Source organism: Scyliorhinus torazame, chromosome 12 (assembly GCF_047496885.1).
Source record: "Scyliorhinus torazame isolate Kashiwa2021f chromosome 12, sScyTor2.1, whole genome shotgun sequence".
NCBI lineage: Eukaryota > Metazoa > Chordata > Chondrichthyes > Carcharhiniformes > Scyliorhinidae > Scyliorhinus > Scyliorhinus torazame.
This window is the reverse complement of record NC_092718.1, coordinates 82,066,286-82,089,315: the sequence shown is the minus strand read 5'-3', so window position 1 is coordinate 82,089,315 and position 23,030 is coordinate 82,066,286. Positions and strand designations below refer to the sequence as shown.

At 58.6% G+C, this 23,030-nt stretch overlaps 1 protein-coding gene across 2 annotated transcripts in view; it reads right to left on the bottom strand.

The window, feature by feature from the left end:
- usf2l (upstream transcription factor 2, c-fos interacting-like) overlaps window positions 1–23,030 on the bottom strand; it is a 568,951-nt gene that overhangs the window by 7,415 nt on the left and 538,506 nt on the right. For both annotated transcript variants that reach the window (XM_072468923.1, XM_072468924.1), the window contains 2 exons: window positions 19,333–19,391; window positions 16,288–16,382 (listed from right to left, as the gene is read on the bottom strand). In XM_072468923.1, the coding sequence (XP_072325024.1) occupies window positions 16,288–16,382; window positions 19,333–19,391 (154 nt within the window). The remainder of the gene's footprint in view (window positions 1–16,287; window positions 16,383–19,332; window positions 19,392–23,030) is intronic.

Sequence of the window (23,030 nt, the reverse complement as noted above, 5' to 3'; positions counted from 1 at the left end):
TCAGAGGGTCAGTACTGAGGGAGTGCTGTATTGTCAGAGGGGCCTCGCTGAGGGAGTGCTGCACTGTCAGATGGTCAGTGCTGAGGGAGTGCTGCACTGTCGGATTCATCAGTACTGAGGGAACGCAGCACTGTTGGAGGGTCTGTACTGAGGGAATGCTGCACTGTCAGAGGGTCAGTACTGAAGGAATGCTGCACTGACAGAGGATCAGTACTGGGGAGTGCTGCACTGTCAGAGGGTCAGTACTGAGGGAATGCTGCACTGTCAGAGGGTCAGTACTGAGGGAATGCTGCACTGTCAGAGGGTCAGTACTGAAGGAATGCTGCACTGACAGAGGATCAGTACTGGGGAGTGCTGCACTGTCAGAGAGTCAGTACTAAGGGAGTGCTGCACTGTCTGAAGGTCAGTACTGAGGGAGTGCGGGACGGTCAGAGGGTCAGTACGGAGAGAGTGCTGCACTGCCAGAGGATCAGTACTGAGGGGGTGCTGCACTTTCAGAGGATCAGTACTGAGGGAGTGCTGCACTGACAAAGGTCAGTACTGAGGGAGTGCTGCAATGTCAAAGGGACATGACTGAGGGAGTGCTGCACTGTCCGAGGGTCAGTACAGAGGCGAGTATTGCATTGTCAGAGGGTCAGTACTGAGGGAGTGCTGCACTGTCGGTGGGTCAGTACTGAGGGAGTGCTGCACTGTCAAGGGTCAGTACAGAGGGAGTGCTGCACTGTCAGAGGATCAGTACTGAGGGAGTGCTGCACTGTCAGAGGGTCAGTACTGAGGGAGTGCTGCACTGTCAGAGGATCAGTACTGAGGGAGTGCTGCACTGTCAGAGGATAAGTACTGAGGGAATGCTGCACTGTCGGAGGGTCGGTACTGAGGGAGTGCTGCACTGCCACAGGTTCAGCAATGAGTGAGTGCTGCCCTGTCAGAGGGTCAGTACGAAGGGAGCGCTGCACTGTCAGAGGATCAGAACTGAGGGAGTGCTGCAGTGTCAGAGGGGCTGTGATGAGGGAGTGCTGCACTGTCAGAGGGTAAGTACTGAGGGAGTGCTGCACTGTCAGAGGGGCAGTGATGAGGGAGTGCTGCACTGTCAGAGGGTCAGGACTGAGGGAGTGCTGCACTGTCAGAGGGTCAAAACTGAGGGTAAGCTGCACTGTCAGAGGGTCAGTACGCAGGGAGTGCTGCACTGTTTGACGGGCAGTGCTGAGGGAGTGCTGCACGTTTAGAGGGTCAGTACTGAGGGAGTGCTGCATTGTCAGAGGGGCCTTGCTGAGGGTATGCTGCACTGTCAGATAGTCAGTGCTGAGGGAGTGCTGCACTGTCAGAGGGCCAGTACTGAGGGAGTGCTGCACTGTCAGAGGGTCAGTACTGAGGCAGTGCAGCACAGTCGGAGGGTCAGTACTGAGGCGGAGCTGCACTGTCAGAGGGTCAGTACTGAAGGAGTGCAGCACCTGACAGAGGATCAGTACTGGAGAGTGCTGCACTGTTAGAGGGTCATTACTGAGAGACCTCTGCACTGTCAGAAGGACAGTGCTGAGAGAGTGCTGCACTGTCAGAGGGTCAGTACTGAGGGAGTGCTGCATTGTCAGAGGGGCCTCGCTGAGGGAGTGCTGCACTGTCAGATGGTCAGTGCTGAGGGAGTGCTGCACTGTCAGAGGGTCAGTACTGAGGGAGTGCTGCATTGTCAGAGGGGCCTCGCTGAGGGAGTGCTGCACTGTCAGATGGTCAGTGCTGAGGGAGTGCTGCACTGTCGGATTCATCAGTACTGAGGGAACGCAGCACTGTTGGAGGGTCTGTACTGAGGGAGTGCTGCACTGTCAGAGGGTCAGTACGGAGGGAGTGCTGCACTGCCAGAGGATCAGTACTGAGGGGGTGCTGCACTTTCAGAGGATCAGTACTGAGGGAGTGCTGCACTGTCAAAGGTCAGTACAGAGGGAGTGCTGCACTGTCAGCTGGTCAGTACTGAGGCAGTGCTGCACTGTCGGAGGGTCGGTCCTGAGGGAGTGCTGCACTGCCACAGGTTCAGCAATGAGTGAGTGCTGCACTGTCAGATGGTCAGTACGAAGGGAGCGCTGCACTGTCAGAGAATCAGAACTGAGGGTGTGCTGCACCGTCAGAGGGTCAGTACTGAGGGAGTGCTGCAGTGTCAGAGGGGCTGTGATGAGGGAGTGCTGCACTGTCAGAGGGTAAGTACTGAGGGAGTGCTGCACTGTCAGAGGGGCAGTGATGAGGGAGTGCTGCACTGTCAGAGGGTCAGGACTGAGGGAGTGCTGCACTGTCAGAGGGTCAAAACTGAGGGTGAGCTGCACTGTCAGAGGGTCAGTACACAGGGAGTGCTGCACTGTCGGATTCATCAGTACTGAGGGAACGCAGCACTGTTGGAGGGTCTGTACTGAGGGAATGCTGCACTGTCAGAGGGTCAGTACTGAAGGAATGCTGCACTGACAGAGGATCAGTACTGGGGAGTGCTGCACTGTCAGAGGGTCAGTACTGAGGGAATGCTGCACTGTCAGAGGGTCAGTACTGAGGGAATGCTGCACTGTCAGAGGGTCAGTACTGAAGGAATGCTGCACTGACAGAGGATCAGTACTGGGGAGTGCTGCACTGTCAGAGAGTCAGTACTAAGGGAGTGCTGCACTGTCTGAAGGTCAGTACTGAGGGAGTGCGGGACGGTCAGAGGGTCAGTACGGAGAGAGTGCTGCACTGCCAGAGGATCAGTACTGAGGGGGTGCTGCACTTTCAGAGGATCAGTACTGAGGGGGTGCTGCACTTTCAGAGGATCAGTACTGAGGGAGCGCTGCACTGACAAAGGTCAGTACTGAGGGAGTGCTGCAATGTCAAAGGGACATGACTGAGGGAGTGCTGCACTGTCCGAGGGTCAGTACAGAGGCGAGTATTGCATTGTCAGAGGGTCAGTACTGAGGGAGTGCTGCACTGTCGGTGGGTCAGTACTGAGGGAGTGCTGCACTGTCAAGGGTCAGTACAGAGGGAGTGCTGCACTGTCAGAGGATCAGTACTGAGGGAGTGCTGCACTGTCAGAGGGTCAGTACTGAGGGAGTGCTGCACTGTCAGAGGATCAGTACTGAGGGAGTGCTGCACTGTCAGAGGATAAGTACTGAGGGAATGCTGCACTGTCGGAGGGTCGGTACTGAGGGAGTGCTGCACTGCCACAGGTTCAGCAATGAGTGAGTGCTGCCCTGTCAGAGGGTCAGTACGAAGGGAGCGCTGCACTGTCAGAGGATCAGAACTGAGGGAGTGCTGCAGTGTCAGAGGGGCTGTGATGAGGGAGTGCTGCACTGTCAGAGGGTAAGTACTGAGGGAGTGCTGCACTGTCAGAGGGGCAGTGATGAGGGAGTGCTGCACTGTCAGAGGGTCAGGACTGAGGGAGTGCTGCACTGTCAGAGGGTCAAAACTGAGGGTAAGCTGCACTGTCAGAGGGTCAGTACGCAGGGAGTGCTGCACTGTTTGACGGGCAGTGCTGAGGGAGTGCTGCACGTTTAGAGGGTCAGTACTGAGGGAGTGCTGCATTGTCAGAGGGGCCTTGCTGAGGGTATGCTGCACTGTCAGATAGTCAGTGCTGAGGGAGTGCTGCACTGTCAGAGGGCCAGTACTGAGGGAGTGCTGCACTGTCAGAGGGTCAGTACTGAGGCAGTGCAGCACAGTCGGAGGGTCAGTACTGAGGCGGAGCTGCACTGTCAGAGGGTCAGTACTGAAGGAGTGCAGCACCTGACAGAGGATCAGTACTGGAGAGTGCTGCACTGTTAGAGGGTCATTACTGAGAGACCTCTGCACTGTCAGAAGGACAGTGCTGAGAGAGTGCTGCACTGTCAGAGGGTCAGTACTGAGGGAGTGCTGCATTGTCAGAGGGGCCTCGCTGAGGGAGTGCTGCACTGTCAGATGGTCAGTGCTGAGGGAGTGCTGCACTGTCAGAGGGTCAGTACTGAGGGAGTGCTGCATTGTCAGAGGGGCCTCGCTGAGGGAGTGCTGCACTGTCAGATGGTCAGTGCTGAGGGAGTGCTGCACTGTCGGATTCATCAGTACTGAGGGAACGCAGCACTGTTGGAGGGTCTGTACTGAGGGAGTGCTGCACTGTCAGAGGGTCAGTACGGAGGGAGTGCTGCACTGCCAGAGGATCAGTACTGAGGGGGTGCTGCACTTTCAGAGGATCAGTACTGAGGGAGTGCTGCACTGTCAAAGGTCAGTACAGAGGGAGTGCTGCACTGTCAGCTGGTCAGTACTGAGGCAGTGCTGCACTGTCGGAGGGTCGGTCCTGAGGGAGTGCTGCACTGCCACAGGTTCAGCAATGAGTGAGTGCTGCACTGTCAGATGGTCAGTACGAAGGGAGCGCTGCACTGTCAGAGGATCAGAACTGAGGGTGTGCTGCACCGTCAGAGGGTCAGTACTGAGGGAGTGCTGCAGTGTCAGAGGGGCTGTGATGAGGGAGTGCTGCACTGTCAGAGGGTAAGTACTGAGGGAGTGCTGCACTGTCAGAGGGGCAGTGATGAGGGAGTGCTGCACTGTCAGAGGGTCAGGACTGAGGGAGTGCTGCACTGTCAGAGGGTCAAAACTGAGGGTGAGCTGCACTGTCAGAGGGTCAGTACACAGGGAGTGCTGCACTGTTAGAGGGGCAGTGCTGAGGGAGTGCTGCACGTTTAGAGGGTCAGTACTGAGGGAGTGCTGCATTGTCAGAGGGGCCTTGCTGAGGGTATGCTGCACTGTCAGATAGTCAGTGCTGAGGGAGTGCTGCACTGTCAGAGGGCCAGTGCTGAGGGAGTGCTGCACTGTCAGAGGGTCAGTACTGAGGGAGTGCAGCACAGTCGGAGGGTCAGTACTGAGGCAGAGCTGCACTGTCAGAGGGTCAGTACTGAAGGAGTGCAGCACCCGACAGAGGATCAGTACTGGAGAGTGCTGCACTGTCAGAGGGTCATTACTGAGAGACCTCTGCACTGTCAGTAGGGCAGTGCTGAGAGAGTGCTGCACTGTCAGAGGGTCAGGACTGAGGGAGTGCTGCATTGTCAGAGGGGCCTCGCTGATGGAGTGCTGCACTGTCAGATGGTCAGTGCTGAGGGAGTGCTGTACTGTCAGAGGGTCAGTACTGAGGGAGTGCTACATTGTCAGAGGGGCCTCGCTGAGGGAGTGCTGCACTGTCAGATGGTCAGTGCTGAGGGAGTGCTGCACTGTCGGATTCATCAGTACTGAGGGAACGCAGCACTGTTGGAGGGTCTGTACTGAGGGAGTGCTGCACTGTCAGAGGGTCAGTACTGAAGGAATGCTGCACTGACAGAGGATCAGTACTGGGGAGTGCTGCACTGTCAGAGGGTCAGTACGGAGGGAGTGCTGCACTGCCAGAGGATCAGTACTGAGGGGGTGCTGCACTTTCAGAGGATCAGTACTGAGGGAGTGCTGCACTGTCAAGGGTCAGTACAGAGGGAATGCTGCACTGTTAGATGGTCAGTACTGAGGCAGTGCTGCACTGTCAGAGGGTCAGTACTGAGGGAGTGCTGCAATGTCAAAGGGACATGACTGAGGGAGTGCTGCACTGTCCGAGGTTCAGTACAGAGGCGAGTATTGCATTGTCAGAGGGTCAGTACTGAGGGAGTGCTGCACTGTCGGTGGGTCAGTACTGAGGGAGTGCTGCACTGACAAGGGTCAGTACAGAGGGAGTGCTGCACTGTCAGAGGATCAGTACTGAGGGAGTGCTGCACTGTCAGAGGGTCAGTTCTGAGGGAGTGCTGCACTGTCAGAGGATAAGTACTGAGGCAGTGCTGCACTGTCAGAGGATCAGTACTGAGGGAATGCTGCACTGTCGGAGGGTCGGTGCTGAGGGAGTGCTGCACTGCCACAGGTTCAGCAATGAGTGAGTGCTGCACTGTCAGAGGGTCAGTACTGGGGAGTGCTGCACTGTCAGAGAGTCAATACTGAGAGACCTCTGCACTGTCATAGGGGCAGTGCTGAGTGAGTGCTGCACTGTCAGGGTCAGTATGAGGGAGTGCTGCATTGTCAGAGGGGCCTTGCTGAGGGAGTGCTGCACTGTCAGATGGTCAGTGCTGAGGGAGTGCTGCACTATCAGAGGGTCAGTACTGAGGGAGTGCTGCACTGTCAGAGGGTCAGTACTGAGGGAGTGCTTCATTGTCGGAGGGGCAGTGCTGAGGGAGTGCTTCACTGGCAGAGGGGCTGTGATGAGGGAGTGCTGCACTGTCAGAGGGTAAGTACTGAGGGAGTGCTGCACTGTCAGAGGTTCAGTACTGAGGGAGTGCTGCACTGTCAGAGGGTCAGTACTGAGGGAGTGCTGCACTGTCAGAGGGGCTGTGATGAGGGAGTGCTGCACTGTCAGAGGGTCAGGACTGAGGGAGTGCTGCACTGTCAGAGGGTCAATACTGAGGGAGTGCTGGACTGTCAGAGGGGCAGTGATGAGGGAGTGCTGCACTGTCAGAGGGGCAGTGATGAGGGAGTGCTGCACTGTCAGAGGGTCAGTACTGAGGGAGTGCTGCACTGTCAGAGGGTCAGGACTGAGGGAGTGCTGCACTGTCAGAGGGTCAGAACTGAGGGTGAGCTGCACTGTCAGAGGGTCAGTACGCAGGGAGTGCTGCACTGTTAGAGGGGCAGTGCTGAGAGAGTGCTGCACTGTTAGAGGGTCAGTACTGAGGGAGTGCTGCATTGTCAGAGAGGACTTGCTGAGGGTATGCTGCACTGTCAGATAGTCAGTGCTGAGGGAGTGCTGCACTGTCAGAGGGACAGTACTGAGGGAGTGCTGCACTGTCAGAGGGTCAGGACTGAGAGAGCTCTGCACTGTCAGAGGGGCAGTGATGAGGGAGTGCTGCACAGTCAGAGGGTCAGTACTGAGGGAACGATGCACTGTCGGAGGGTCAGTGCTGAGGGAGTGCTGCACTGTCAGAGGGTCAGTGCTGAGGGAGTGCTGCACTGTCAGAGGGTCAGTACTGAGGGAGTGCTGCATTGTCAGTGGGGCAGTGCTGATGGAGTGCTGCATTGTCAGAGGGTCAGTATTGAGGGAACGCTGCACTGTCAGAGGGGCCTCGCTGAGGGAGTGCTGCACTGTCAGATGGTCAGTGCTGAGGGAGTGCTGTACTGTCAGAGGGTCAGTACTGAGGGAGTGCTACATTGTCAGAGGGGCCTCGCTGAGGGAGTGCTGCACTGTCAGATGGTCAGTGCTGAGGGAGTGCTGCACTGTCGGATTCATCAGTACTGAGGGAACGCAGCACTGTTGGAGGGTCTGTACTGAGGGAGTGCTGCACTGTCAGAGGGTCAGTACTGAAGGAATGCTGCACTGACAGAGGATCAGTACTGGGGAGTGCTGCACTGTCAGAGGGTCAGTACTAAGGGAGTGCTGCACTGTCTGAAGGTCAGTACTGAGGGAGTGCTGCACTTTCAGAGGATCAGTACTGAGGGAGTGCTGGACTGTCAGAGGGGCAGTGATGAGGGAGTGCTGCACTGTCAGAGGGGCAGTGATGAGGGAGTGCTGCACTGTCAGAGGGTCAGTACTGAGGGAGTGCTGCACTGTCAGAGGGTCAGTACTGAAGGAATGCTGCACTGACAGAGGATCAGTACTGGGGAGTGCTGCACTGTCAGAGGGTCAGTACGGAGGGAGTGCTGCACTGCCAGAGGATCAGTACTGAGGGGGTGCTGCACTTTCAGAGGATCAGTACTGAGGGAGTGCTGCACTGTCAAGGGTCAGTACAGAGGGAATGCTGCACTGTTAGATGGTCAGTACTGAGGCAGTGCTGCACTGTCAGAGGGTCAGTACTGAGGGAGTGCTGCAATGTCAAAGGGACATGACTGAGGGAGTGCTGCACTGTCCGAGGTTCAGTACAGAGGCGAGTATTGCATTGTCAGAGGGTCAGTACTGAGGGAGTGCTGCACTGTCGGTGGGTCAGTACTGAGGGAGTGCTGCACTGACAAGGGTCAGTACAGAGGGAGTGCTGCACTGTCAGAGGATCAGTACTGAGGGAGTGCTGCACTGTCAGAGGGTCAGTTCTGAGGGAGTGCTGCACTGTCAGAGGATAAGTACTGAGGCAGTGCTGCACTGTCAGAGGATCAGTACTGAGGGAATGCTGCACTGTCGGAGGGTCGGTGCTGAGGGAGTGCTGCACTGCCACAGGTTCAGCAATGAGTGAGTGCTGCACTGTCAGAGGGTCAGTACTGGGGAGTGCTGCACTGTCAGAGAGTCAATACTGAGAGACCTCTGCACTGTCATAGGGGCAGTGCTGAGTGAGTGCTGCACTGTCAGGGTCAGTATGAGGGAGTGCTGCATTGTCAGAGGGGCCTTGCTGAGGGAGTGCTGCACTGTCAGATGGTCAGTGCTGAGGGAGTGCTGCACTATCAGAGGGTCAGTACTGAGGGAGTGCTGCACTGTCAGAGGGTCAGTACTGAGGGAGTGCTTCATTGTCGGAGGGGCAGTGCTGAGGGAGTGCTTCACTGGCAGAGGGGCTGTGATGAGGGAGTGCTGCACTGTCAGAGGGTAAGTACTGAGGGAGTGCTGCACTGTCAGAGGTTCAGTACTGAGGGAGTGCTGCACTGTCAGAGGGTCAGTACTGAGGGAGTGCTGCACTGTGAGAGGGGCTGTGATGAGGGAGTGCTGCACTGTCAGAGGGTCAGGACTGAGGGAGTGCTGCACTGTCAGAGGGTCAATACTGAGGGAGTGCTGGACTGTCAGAGGGGCAGTGATGAGGGAGTGCTGCACTGTCAGAGGGGCAGTGATGAGGGAGTGCTGCACTGTCAGAGGGTCAGTACTGAGGGAGTGCTGCACTGTCAGAGGGTCAGGACTGAGGGAGTGCTGCACTGTCAGAGGGTCAGAACTGAGGGTGAGCTGCACTGTCAGAGGGTCAGTACGCAGGGAGTGCTGCACTGTTAGAGGGGCAGTGCTGAGAGAGTGCTGCACTGTTAGAGGGTCAGTACTGAGGGAGTGCTGCATTGTCAGAGAGGACTTGCTGAGGGTATGCTGCACTGTCAGATAGTCAGTGCTGAGGGAGTGCTGCACTGTCAGAGGGACAGTACTGAGGGAGTGCTGCACTGTCAGAGGGTCAGGACTGAGAGAGCTCTGCACTGTCAGAGGGGCAGTGATGAGGGAGTGCTGCACAGTCAGAGGGTCAGTACTGAGGGAACGATGCACTGTCGGAGGGTCAGTGCTGAGGGAGTGCTGCACTGTCAGAGGGTCAGTGCTGAGGGAGTGCTGCACTGTCAGAGGGTCAGTACTGAGGGAGTGCTGCATTGTCAGTGGGGCAGTGCTGATGGAGTGCTGCATTGTCAGAGGGTCAGTATTGAGGGAACGCTGCACTGTCAGAGGGGCCTCGCTGAGGGAGTGCTGCACTGTCAGATGGTCAGTGCTGAGGGAGTGCTGTACTGTCAGAGGGTCAGTACTGAGGGAGTGCTACATTGTCAGAGGGGCCTCGCTGAGGGAGTGCTGCACTGTCAGATGGTCAGTGCTGAGGGAGTGCTGCACTGTCGGATTCATCAGTACTGAGGGAACGCAGCACTGTTGGAGGGTCTGTACTGAGGGAGTGCTGCACTGTCAGAGGGTCAGTACTGAAGGAATGCTGCACTGACAGAGGATCAGTACTGGGGAGTGCTGCACTGTCAGAGGGTCAGTACTAAGGGAGTGCTGCAATGTCTGAAGGTCAGTACTGAGGGAGTGCTGTACGGTCAGAGGGTCAGTACGGAGGGAGTGCTGCACTGCCAGAGGATCAGTACTGAGGGGGTGCTGCACTTTCAGAGGATCAGTACTGAGGGAGTGCTGCACTGTCAAGGGTCAGTACAGAGGGAATGCTGCACTGTTAGATGGTCAGTACTGAGGCAGTGCTGCACTGTCAGAGGGTCAGTACTGAGGGAGTGCTGCAATGTCAAAGGGACATGACTGAGGGAGTGCTGCACTGTCCGAGGGTCAGTACAGAGGCGAGTATTGCATTGTCAGAGGGTCAGTACTGAGGGAGTGCTGCACTGTCGGTGGGTCAGTACTGAGGGAGTGCTGCACTGACAAGGGTCAGTACAGAGGGAGTGCTGCACTGTCAGAGGATCAGTACTGAAGGAGTGCTGCACTGTCAGAGGGTCAGTTCTGAGGGAGTGCTGCACTGTCAGAGGATAAGTACTGAGGCAGTGCTGCACTGTCAGAGGATCAGTACTGAGGGAATGCTGCACTGTCGGAGGGTCGGTGCTGAGGGAGTGCTGCACTGCCACAGGTTCAGCAATGAGTGAGTGCTGCACTGTCAGAGGGTCAGTACTGGGGAGTGCTGCACTGTCAGAGAGTCAATACTGAGAGACCTCTGCACTGTCATAGGGGCAGTGCTGAGTGAGTGCTGCACTGTCAGGGTCAGTATGAGGGAGTGCTGCATTGTCAGAGGGGCCTTGCTGAGGGAGTGCTGCACTGTCAGATGGTCAGTGCTGAGGGAGTGCTGCACTATCAGAGAGTCAGTACTGAGGGAGTGCTTCATTGTCAGAGGGGCAGTGCTGAGGGAGTGCTTCACTGGCAGAGGGGCTGTGATGAGGGAGTGCTGCACTGTCAGAGGGTAAGTACTGAGGGAGTGCTGCACTGTCAGAGGTTCAGTACTGAGGGAGTGCTGCACTGTCAGAGGGTCAGTACTGAGGGAGTGCTGCACTGTCAGAGGGGCTGTGATGAGGGAGTGCTGCACTGTCAGAGGGTCAGGACTGAGGGAGTGCTGCACTGTCAGAGGGTCAATACTGAGGGAGTGCTGGACTGTCAGAGGGGCAGTGATGAGGGAGTGCTGCACTGTCAGAGGGGCAGTGATGAGGGAGTGCTGCACTGTCAGAGGGTCAGTACTGAGGGAGTGCTGCACTGTCAGAGGGTCAGGACTGAGGGAGTGCTGCACTGTCAGAGGGTCAGAACTGAGGGTGAGCTGCACTGTCAGAGGGTCAGTACGCAGGGAGTGCTGCACTGTTAGAGGGGCAGTGCTGAGAGAGTGCTGCACTGTTAGAGGGCCAGTACTGAGGGAGTGCTGCATTGTCAGAGGGGCCTTGCTGAGGGTATGCTGCACTGTCAGATAGTCAGTGCTGAGGGAGTGCTGCACTGCCAGAGGGACAGTACTGAGGGAGTGCTGCACTGTCAGAGGGTCAGGACTGAGAGAGCTCTGCACTGTCAGAGGGGCAGTGATGAGGGAGTGCTGCACAGTCAGAGGGTCAGTACTGAGGGAACGATGCACTGTCGGAGGGTCAGTGCTGAGGGAGTGCTGCACTGTCAGAGGGTCAGTGCTGAGCGAGTGCTGCACTGTCAGAGGGTCAGTACTGAGGGAGTGCTGCATTGTCAGTGGGGCAGTGCTGATGGAGTGCTGCATTGTCAGAGGGTCAGTATTGAGGGAACGCTGCACTGTCAGAGGGTCAGTACTGAGGGAGTGCTGCACTGTCAGATGGTCAGTACAGAGGGAGTGCTGCACTCTCAGAGGGTCAGTACTGAGGGAGTGCTGCACTGTCGGAGGGTCAGTACTGAGGGAGTGCTGCACTGTCAAGGGTCAGTACTGAGGGAGTGCTGCACTGTCAGATGGTCAGTACAGAGGGAGTGCTGCACTGTCAGAGGGTCAGTACTGAGGGAGTGCTGCACTGTCGGAGGGTCAGTACTGAGGGAGTGCTGCACTGTCAGAGGGTCAGGACTGAGGGTGAGCTGCACTGTCAGAGGGTCAGTACGCAGGGAGTGCTGCACTGTTAGAGGGGCAGTGCTGAGAGAGTGCTGCACTGTTAGAGGGTCAGTACTGAGGGAGTGCTGCATTGTCAGAGGGGCCTTGCTGAGGGTATGCTGCACTGTCAGATAGTCAGTGCTGAGGGAGTGCTGCACTGTCAGAGGGACAGTACTGAGGGAGTGCTGCACTGTCAGAGGGTCAGGACTGAGAGAGCTCTGCACTGTCAGAGGGGCAGTGATGAGGGAGTGCTGCACAGTCAGAGGGTCAGTACTGAGGGAACGATGCACTGTCGGAGGGTCAGTGCTGAGGGAGTGCTGCACTGTCAGAGGGTCAGTGCTGAGGGAGTGCTGCACTGTCAGAGGGTCAGTACTGAGGGAGTGCTGCATTGTCAGTGGGGCAGTGCTGATGGAGTGCTGCATTGTCAGAGGGTCAGTATTGAGGGAACGCTGCACTGTCAGAGGGGCCTCGCTGAGGGAGTGCTGCACTGTCAGATGGTCAGTGCTGAGGGAGTGCTGTACTGTCAGAGGGTCAGTACTGAGGGAGTGCTACATTGTCAGAGGGGCCTCGCTGAGGGAGTGCTGCACTGTCAGATGGTCAGTGTTGAGGGAGTGCTGCACTGTCGGATTCATCAGTACTGAGGGAACGCAGCACTGTTGGAGGGTCTGTACTGAGGGAGTGCTGCACTGTCAGAGGGTCAGTACTGAAGGAATGCTGCACTGACAGAGGATCAGTACTGGGGAGTGCTGCACTGTCAGAGGGTCAGTACTAAGGGAGTGCTGCACTGTCTGAAGGTCAGTACTGAGGGAGTGCTGTACGGTCAGAGGGTCAGTACGGAGGGAGTGCTGCACTGCCAGAGGATCAGTACTGAGGGGGTGCTGCACTTTCAGAGGATCAGTACTGAGGGAGTGCTGCACTGTCAAGGGTCAGTACAGAGGGAATGCTGCACTGTTAGATGGTCAGTACTGAGGCAGTGCTGCACTGTCAGAGGGTCAGTACTGAGGGAGTGCTGCAATGTCAAAGGGACATGACTGAGGGAGTGCTGCACTGTCCGAGGGTCAGTACAGAGGCGAGTATTGCATTGTCAGAGGGTCAGTACTGAGGGAGTGCTGCACTGTCGGTGGGTCAGTACTGAGGGAGTGCTGCACTGACAAGGGTCAGTACAGAGGGAGTGCTGCACTGTCAGAGGATCAGTACTGAGGGAGTGCTGCACTGTCAGAGGGTCAGTTCTGAGGGAGTGCTGCACTGTCAGAGGATAAGTACTGAGGCAGTGCTGCACTGTCAGAGGATCAGTACTGAGGGAATGCTGCACTGTCGGAGGGTCGGTGCTGAGGGAGTGCTGCACTGCCACAGGTTCAGCAATGAGTGAGTGCTGCACTGTCAGAGGGTCAGTACTGGGGAGTGCTGCACTGTCAGGGAGTCAATACTGAGAGACCTCTGCACTGTCATAGGGGCAGTGCTGAGTGAGTGCTGCACTGTCAGGGTCAGTATGAGGGAGTGCTGCATTGTCAGAGGGGCCTTGCTGAGGGAGTGCTGCACTGTCAGATGGTCAGTGCTGAGGGAGTGCTGCACTATCAGAGGGTCAGTACTGAGGGAGTGCTTCATTGTCAGAGGGGCAGTGCTGAGGGAGTGCTTCACTGGCAGAGGGGCTGTGATGAGGGAGTGCTGCACTGTCAGAGGGTAAGTACTGAGGGAGTGCTGCACTGTCAGAGGTTCAGTACTGAGGGAGTGCTGCACTGTCAGAGGGTCAGTACTGAGGGAGTGCTGCACTGTCAGAGGGGCTGTGATGAGGGAGTGCTGCACTGTCAGAGGGTCAGGACTGAGGGAGTGCTGCACTGTCAGAGGGTCAATACTGAGGGAGTGCTGGACTGTCAGAGGGGCAGTGATGAGGGAGTGCTGCACTGTCAGAGGGGCAGTGATGAGGGAGTGCTGCACTGTCAGAGGGTCAGTACTGAGGGAGTGCTGCACTGTCAGAGGGTCAGGACTGAGGGAGTGCTGCACTGTCAGAGGGTCAGAACTGAGGGTGAGCTGCACTGTCAGAGGGTCAGTACTGAGGGAGTGCTGCACTGTTAGAGGGGCCTTGCTGAGGGTATGCTGCACTGTCAGATAGTCAGTGCTGAGGGAGTGCTGCACTGTCAGAGGGACAGTACTGAGGGAGTGCTGCACTGTCAGAGGGTCAGGACTGAGAGAGCTCTGCACTGTCAGATAGTCAGTACTGAGGGAGTGCTGCATTGTCAGAGGGGCCTTGCTGAGGGTATGCTGCACTGTCAGATAGTCAGTGCTGAGGGAGTGCTGCACTGTCAGAGGGACAGTACTGAGGGAGTGCTGCACTGTCAGAGGGTCAGGACTGAGAGAGCTCTGCACTGTCAGAGGGGCAGTGATGAGGGAGTGCTGCACAGTCAGAGGGTCAGTACTGAGGGAACGATGCACTGTCGGAGGGTCAGTGCTGAGGGAGTGCTGCACTGTCAGAGGGTCAGTGCTGAGGGAGTGCTGCACTGTCAGAGGGTCAGTACTGAGGGAGTGCTGCATTGTCAGAGGGTCAGTATTGAGGGAACGCTGCACTGTCAGAGGGTCAGTACTGAGGGAGTGCTGCACTGTCAGATGGTCAGTACAGAGGGAGTGCTGCACTCTCAGAGGGTCAGTATTGAGGGAACGCTGCACTGTCGGAGGGTCTGTACTAAGGGAGTGCTGCACTGTCAAGGGTCAGTACTGAGGGAGTGCTGCACTGTCAGATGGTCAGTACAGAGGGAGTGCTGCACTGTCAGAGGGTCAGTACTGAGGGAGTGCTGCACTGTCAGAGGGTCAGTACTGAGGGAGTGCTGCACTGTCAAGGGTCAGTACTGAGGGAGTGCTGCACTGTCGGAGGGTCAGTACTGAGGGAGTGCTGCACTGTCAGAGGGTCAGTACTGCGGGAGGGCTGCACTGTCAGAGGGTCAGTACTGAGGGAGTGCTACATTGTCAGAGGGTCAGTATTGAGGGAACACTGCACTGTCGGAGGGACTGTACTGAGGGAGTGCTGCACTGTCTGAGGGTCAGTACAGAGGCGAGTACTGCATTGTCAGACGGTCAGTCCTGAGGGAGTGCTGCACTGTCAGAGGATAAGTACTGAGGGAGTGCTGCACTGTCAGATTGTCAGGACTGAGGGAGTGCTGCACTGTCAGTGGGTCAGTACGCAGGGAGTGCGGCACTGCCAGAGAGGCAGTGCTGCACTGTCAGAGGGTCAGTACTGAGGGAGTGCTGCATTGTCAGAGGGGCCTTGCTGAGAGGGGCCTTGCTGAGGGTGTCCTGCACTGTCAGATAGTCAGTGATGAGGGAGAGCGGCACTGTCAGAGGGTCAGTACTGAGGGAGTGCTGGACTGTCAGAGGGACATGACTGAGGGAGTGCTGCACTGTCTGAGGGTCAGTAGAGAGGCGAGTACTGCATTGTCAGAGGATCAGTACGGAGGGAGTGCTGCACTGACGGTGGGGCAGTACTGAGGGAGTGCTGCACCGTCAGAGCGTCAGTACTGAGGGAGTGCTGCACTGTCAGAGGGGCAGTGCTGATGGAATGCTACACTGTCAGAGGGTCAGTACTGAGGGCGTGCTGCATTGTCAGAGAGTCAGTACTGATGGAGTGCTGCACTGTCAGAGGGTTAGTACTGAGGGAGTGCTGCACTGTCAGAGGGGCAGTACTGAGGGAATGCTGCACTGTCAGAGGGTCAGTAATGAGAGAGTGCTGCGTTGTCAGAGAGACAGTGCTGAGGGAGTGCTGCATTGTCAGAGAGACAGTGCTGAGGGAGTGCTGCAGTGTCAGATGTTCTGTCTTTCAGGATGAGAGTTGGAACAGAATTCTCCCAGTCTCCTGGGACCAATATTTTTACCTCAACCAACATTGAGATCATTATCACATCGCTGTCTGTGGCATCTTGCTGTGTGCAAAACGGTTCCTGCATTTCCCACATTACAACAGGGACCTCACTTCACAACAATGGTTCACTGTCTGTGAAAATGTTTTGGCTATCCGGAGAAGGTAACAGGTACGAGAGGAATGTGAATTTGTCTCGTTGGGACTGGTTAAATGTGGAGTAAACCTCCCTCAGCCTCCCGCCCAGGCCGAGGTCCCCTCAGCGGCTTGGGTCACGGGAAATCGCAGTGGTGCGAAGAACGATTGACTTGAATTTTCATTGGCTTCAAAATTAAACGCGAGTCTCAGGAATGGCGATTGTCGTAAAATCTCCATCTGGTTTATTCGGGCCCGTGAGGGAAATCTGCCTTCCTTACCCGGCCTGGCCTACCTGTGACTCCCACAGCCATGTGGGTGGCTCTGAAAGTCATGAGGTAATTAGGAACGGGCAACGTCAGTGACACCCACATCCATCTAATGGAGCAGGGATAGACCGGGTTGCCAACTGACCCACAGATAAAATGTCAATGGGTGAACCCTGTGCCCTCCGACCCTGTGCCCCCGGACCCTGTGCCCCCTGGCCCTGTGCCGTCTGACCCTGTGCCCCCGGACCCTGTGCCCCCGGACCCTGTGCCCCCTGACCCCCCTGGCCCTGTGCCGTCTGACCCTGTGCCGTCTGACCCTGTGCCTTCTGACCCTGTGCCCCCGGACCCTGTGCCCCCGGACCCTGTGCCCTCTGACCCTGTGCCCTCTGACCCTGTGCCGTCTGACCTGTCCAGTTTTTGTGTTATCTGCGTTGCAATCTGGGATAATCTTTGAGAGCTGAACGATCCAGTTGTTAATCTTGTCCCTCCGACGTCTTTCCACTGTGAAATAGGGAGCGTAGAAGGGAGAGAGAGGGGGAGGCGGAGAGGGAGAGGGGGAGGCGGAGAGGGAGAGGGGGAGGCGGAGAGAGGGGGAGGCGGAGAGGGGAGGCGGAGAGAGAGGGGCAGGCAGGGAGAGAGAGAGAGGGGAGGCGGAGAGAGGGGGGAGGCGGGGAAAGAGGGGCAGGCGGAGCAAGAAGGGGAGGTGGAGAGGGAGTGGGGAGGTGGAGAGGGGGAGGGGAGGCGGGGGAGGGGAGGTGGAGAGGGGGAGGGGAGGCGGGGAGGGGAGGCGGAGAGGGGGAGGGGAGGCGGAGAGGGGGAGGGGAGGCGGAGAGGGGGAGGGGAGGCGGAGAGGGGGAGGGGAGGCGGAGAGGGGGAGGGGAGGCGGAGAGGGGGAGGGGCGAGGGGGAGGGGAGGCGGAGAGGGGGAGGGGAGGCGGAGAGGGGGAGGGGAGGCGGAGAGGGGGAGGGGAGGTGGAGAGGGGGAGGGGAGGCGGAGAGGGAGAGGGGAATCGGGAGAGGGGGAGGCGGGGAGAGAGGGGGAAGAGGGAGAGAGGAGGAAGGGGGAGAGTAGGAAAGGGGTAGAGCAGGAGGTGGCGGAGAGAGTGGGGAGGCAGGACAGGGGGAGGCGGAGAGATAGAGCGGGGAGGCAGGGAGAGAAGGGGAGGCGGAAAGCGGGAGGAGAAAGAGAGAGGAGGTGAAAGAGGGAGGAGGGGAGAGATGGAGGGGACGGGAGAGTGATGGAGAAAGAGATAAATAAAGAGAGAGACTAACTCCTTGGTTTCAATACTTCAGAAATCATGAACATCACATCCTGATCCCAACCTCACTGAAGCCAGTGTCCCTGAAGCACTGATTAATAATTTACAAATAATTACTGTGGAAACAGCGGGTCACGGGGGAGTGTGTCAGTATTGATCGGGGAATCCCAGTACGGTCAGAGGGCCAGTGCTGAGGGAGTGCTGCACTCTCAGAGGGTCAGTACTGAGGGAATGCTGCACTGTCAGAGGGTCAGTACTGAGGGATTGCTGCACTCTGAGGGTCAGTACTGAGGGACTGCTGCACTGTCAGAGGGTCAGTACTGAGTGAATACTGCACTGTCAGAGGGTCAGGACTGAGGGAGTGCTGCACTGTCAGAGGGTCAGTACTGAGGGAGTGCTGCACTGTCAGAGGGTCAGTACTGAGGGAGTGCTGCACTGTCAGAGGGTCAGTACTGAGGGAGTGCTGCACTGTCAGAGGGTCAGTACTGAGGGAGTGCTGCACTGTCAGAGGGTCAGTACTGAGGGAGCGCTGCACTGTCAGAGGGTCAGCACTGAGGGAGCGCTGCACTGTCAGAGGGTCAGTACTGAGGGAGTGCTGCACTGTCAGAGGGTCAGTACTGAGAGAGCGCTGCACTGTCAGAGGGTCAGCACTGAGGGAGCGCTGCACTGTCAGAGGGTCAGTACTGAGGGAGTGCTGCACTGTCAGAGGGTCAGTACTGAGAGAGTGCCGCACTGTCAGAGGGTCAGCACTGAGGGAGTGCTGCATTGTCAGAGTGTCAGTACTGAGGGGGTGCTGCACTGTCAGAGGGTCAGTACTGAGGGAGTGCTGCACTGTCAGAGGGTCAGTACTGAGGGAGTGCTGCATTGTCAGAGGGTCAGTACTGAGGGGGTGCTGCACTGTCAGAGGGTCAGTACTGAGGGAGTGCTGCACTGTCAGAGGGTCAGTACTGAGGGAGTGCTGCATTGTCAGAGGGTCAGTACTGAGGGAGTGCTGCACTGTCAGAGTGTCAGTACTGAGGGGGTGCTGCATTGTCAGAGGGTCAGTACTGAGGGAGTGCTGCATTGTCAGAGGGTCAGTACAGAGGGAGCACTGCACTGTCAGAGTGTCAGTACTGAGGGAGTGCTGCACTGTCAGAGTGTCAGTACTGAGGGAGTGCTGCACTGTCAGAGGGTCAGTACTGAGGGAGTGCTGCATTGTCAGAGGGTCAGTACAGAGGGAGCACTGCACTGTCAGAGTGTCAGTACTGAGGGAGTGCTGCACTGTCAGAGTGTCAGTACTGAGGGAGTGCTGCACTGTCAGAGGGTCAGTACTGAGGGAGTGCTGCACTGTCAGAGTGTCAGTACTGAGGGAGTGCTGCACTGTCAGAGTGTCAGTACTGAGGGGGTGCTGCATTGTCAGAGGGTCAGTACTGAGGGAGTGCTGCACTGTCAGAGTGTCAGTACTGAAGGAGTGCTGCACTGTCAGAGGGTCAGTACTGAGGGAGTGCTGCACTGTCAGAGGGTCAGTACTGAGGGAGTGCTGCACTGTCAGAGGGTCAGTACTGAGGGAGCGCTGCACTGTCAGAGGGTCAGTACTGAGGGAGTGCTGCACTGTCAGAGGGTCAGTACTGAGGGAGCGCTGCACTGTCAGAGGGTCAGTACTGAGGGAGTGCTGCACTGTCAGAGGGTCTGTACTGAGGGAGTGCTGCACTGTCAGAGGGTCAGTACTGAGGGAGTGCTGCACTGTCAGAGGATCAGTACTGAGGGAGTGCTGCACTGTCAGAGGGTCAGTACTGAGGGAGTGCTGCACTGTCAGAGGATCAGTACTGAGGGAGTGCTGCACTGTCAGAGGATCAATATCAGAAGATTCCACGGTCACACTTTGGCAGAAAACCGCGGGGGGGGGGGGGGGGCACAAGCAGCGGTTGGTTCTCCTCCGTGTCCAGGGATCAGTATTTTCCCTCAACCAACATCACAAAAAGAACCCGATGATCTGGGCCATTATCACATCACTGTTGGTGGGATCATGCTGTGTACAAAATGGCTGCCAGGTTTCCGACATTCTGACAGTGACCTCATGTCAAAAACAAAGTCCTTCATTGGCTATGAAGGGTTTTGGGTGACAGGCGCTAGAGAAATGGAAGCTTCCTCACCATTCCCTAGCCCACCACTGTTACCCCACAATACAATTCCCCACCCCCCCCCTTCCCCCACCTTCGTTGTGTTGCGCTCTCCGCCGTTCATCTCTGGGAGTGCGTGGTCCGTCAATCTTCCTGTGGGAAAGGATGAAAAATGTAAGACAATGTCCGCCCCCCTCCAATCTGTCTCAGTATCTAACCCATCTTCCTGCTCGCCATTCGCCAAGATTCGGGAGTGAGAACCGCGCAATCAATCCGCAGTGTCTGCCCGAACCCAGGTTGGTCACCAGGTGGCAGCAACATACAGGACGGGCCTGCAGCTACCCACACAGGCAACCGGGTGGCACCTTAACGAGACTCTGTGGCACCATCAAGTGGCAGCCGAGGAGTACTGCACACATTCTGGATATTCGCATCTCATGAGGCTGGAGGGAGAGTTTCGGGAATCCTGAGACACATCCCACCACACTGGCCACACTCCGTACCCAGAGTTAAAGAGCCTTGGGGGCCCACCGCTACCCACACTCGAGATCGTGCAACTACGATGCCTTCACAAGTCGCTTGACCTGAACCCTCCAACGTGGCTGTGCGACAGCAGCTCCCTGCCCATCAGCCCACCTGAGACAGAGCAGCCACGCCCGTCCGCAAATCTCACCGCTTCACTGCAGCTATTCAGCAGCAGGAGGCACCGGGAGGTGGAGGGAGGGGAAGAGAGAGAGCGGGAGGAAGAGAGAGTGAAAGAGCACGCGCGCGGGAGAGAGAGAGCATGCGCGTGAGAGAGAGAGAGAACGCGCGCGGGAGAGAGAGCACGCGCGTGAGAGAGAACGCGCGCGGGGGAGAGAGCTCGAGCGAGAGAGAGCACACGCGCGAGAGAGAGAGCACGCGCGAGAGAGAGAGCACGCGCGAGAGAGAGAGCACGCGCGAGAGAGAGAGCACGCGCGAAAGAGAGAGAGCACGTGCGCAAGAAAGAGCACGCGCGAGTGAGAGAGAGAGAGCACGCGAGCGGGAGAGAGAGCACGCGAGCGAGAGAGCACGCGAGCGAGAGAGCACGCGAGCGAGAGAGCACGCGCGCGGGAGAGAGAGCACGCGCGCGGGTCAGAGCGCACGCGGGCCGGAGAGAGCGCACGCGGGCGGGAGAGAGAGCACGCGCGCGGGAGAGAGAGCACGCGCGCGGGAGAGAGAGCACGCGCGCGGGAGAGAGAGCACGCGCGCGGGAGAGAGAGCACGCGCGCGGGAGAGAGAGCACGCGCGCGGGAGAGAGAGCACGCGCGCGGGAGAGAGAGCACGCGCGCGGGAGAGAGAGCACGCGCGCGGGAGAGAGAGCACGCGCGCGGGAGAGAGAGCACGCGCGCGGGAGAGAGAGCACGCGCGCGGGAGAGAGAGCACGCGCGCGGGAGAGAGAGCACGCGCGCGGGAGAGAGAGCACGCGCGCGGGAGAGAGAGCACGCGCGAAAGAGCGCGCGTGAGAGAGAGAGCATGCGCGAGTGAGAGAGAGCACGCGCGAGCGAGAGAGCACGTGAGCGGGAGAGAGAGCACGCGCGAGAGAGAAAGCACGCGCGTGAGAGAGAGCGCGCGCGGGGGAGAGAGCTCGAGCGAGAGAGAGAGCGCGAGCGAGAGAGACAGAGCGCGAGAGAGAGCACGCGCGAAAGAGAGAGAGCACGGGCGCAAGAAAGAGCACGCAGGCGTGAGTGAGAGAGAGAGCACGCGCGCGGGAGAGAGAGCACGCGCGCGGGAGAGAGAGCACGCGCGCGGGAGAGAGAGCACGCGCGCGGGAGAGAGAGCACGCGCGCGGGAGAGAGAGCACGCGCGCGGGAGAGAGAGCACGCGCGCGGGAGAGAGAGCGCGCGCGAAAGAGCGCGCGTGAGAGAGAGAGACAGAGCGTGCGCGAGTGAGAGAGAGCACGCGCGAGCGAGAGAGCACGTGAGCGGGAGAGAGAGCACGCGAGCGGGAGAGCACGCGCGTGAGAGAGAGAGAGCACGCGCACGGGAGAGAGCGCATGCGGGAGAGAGAGCACGCGCGCGGGAGTAGGCGCACGTGCGCGGGAGAGAGAGGACGCGCGAGAGAGAGAGCACGTGCGCGGGAGAGAGAGTGCGCGCGAGAGAGAGAGAGAGCGAGCGCGTGGGAGAGCAGGCGCGAAAGAGAGAGAGCACGTGCGCGAGAATGAGCACGCGCGCATGAGAGAGAGCACGAGTGAGAGAGAGCACGTGCAAGTGAGAGAGAGCACGCGCGAGAGAGAGAGCACGCGAGCGGGAGAGAGACACGCGAGCGGGAGAGCACGCGCGCGGGAGAGAGAGCACGCGCACGGGAGAGAGAGCACGCGCACGGGAGAGAGAGCACACGCGCGGGAGAGAGAGCACGCGCGCAGGAGAGAGAACGCGCGCGTGAGAGAGAGAGAGAACGCACGCGGGAGAGAGAGCACGCGCGTGAGAGACAGATAGAACACGCGTGGGGGAGAGAGAGCACGTTCGCGGGAGAGAGAGCATGCGTGCGGGAGAGAGAGCACACGCGCGGGAGAGCGAGCGGGAGAGCGCGCGCGAGAGAGAGAGCAAGTGCAAGTGAGAGAGAGCACGCGCGAGCGAGAGAGAGCACGCGAGCGGGAGAGAGAGCACACGAGCGGGAGAGAGAGCGCGTGAGAGAGAGACAGAGCGCGCGAGAGAGCACGCGCGAGTGAGAGAGAGCACGCGAGCGGGAGAGAGAGCACGCGCGAGAGAGAGAGAGAGCACGCGCGCAAGAGAGAGAGCACGTGCGCGAGATAGAGAGCACGCGCACGTGAGAGAGAGAACGCGCAAGTGAGAGAGAGCACGCGCGAGTGAGAGAGAGAGCACGCGCGAGTGAGAGAGAGAGCACGCGCGAGTGAGAGAGACAGCACGCGCGAGCGAGAGAGCACGCACGCGGGAGAGAGAGCACGAGCGCGGGAGAGAGAGCGTGCGAGAGAGAGAGCGCACGCGCGAAAGAGAGCACGTGCGCGAGAATGAGCACGCGCGCATGAGAGAGAGCACGAGTGAGATAGAGCACGTGCAAGTGAGAGAGAGCACGCGCGAGTGACAGAGAGAGAGCACACGCGCGGGAGAGCACGCGCGAGTGAGAGAGAGTGCACGCGAGCGGGAGAGAGTGCACGCGAGCGGGAGAGAGAGCACGCGAGCGGGAGAGGGAGCACGCGAGCGGGAGAGGGAGCACGCGAGCGGGAGAGAGAGCACGCGCGCGGGAGAGAGAGAACGCGTGCGGGAGAGAGAGAGAACGCGCGCGTGAGAGAGAGAGAGAGCACGCGCGCGAGGAGAGAGAGCACGCGCGCGGGAGAGAGAGCACGCGCGCGGGAGAGAGAGCACGCGCGCGGGAGAGCACGCGCGAGAGAGAGAGCACACGCGCGAGCGAGAGAGCACGCGCGGGAGAGAGAGCACGCGCGCGAGAGAGAAAACACGCGCGCGGGAGAGAGAAAGCACGCGCGTGAGAGAGAGCGCGCGCGGGGGAGAGAGGTCGAGCGAGAGAGAGCACGCGCGAGAGAGAGAGAGAGAGAGCACGCGCGAAAGAGAGAGAGCACGGGCGCAAGAAAGAGCACGCGCGAGTGAGAGAGAGAGCACGTGCGCGGGAGAGAGAGCACGTGCGCGGGAGAGAGAGCACGCGCGCGGGAGAGAGAGCACGCGCGCGGGAGAGAGAGCACGCGCGCGGGAGAGAGAGCACGCGCGCGGGAGAGAGAGCACGCGCGCGGGAGAGAGAGCACGCGCGCGGGAGAGAGAGCACGCGCGCGGGAGAGAGAGCACGCGCGCGGGAGAGAGA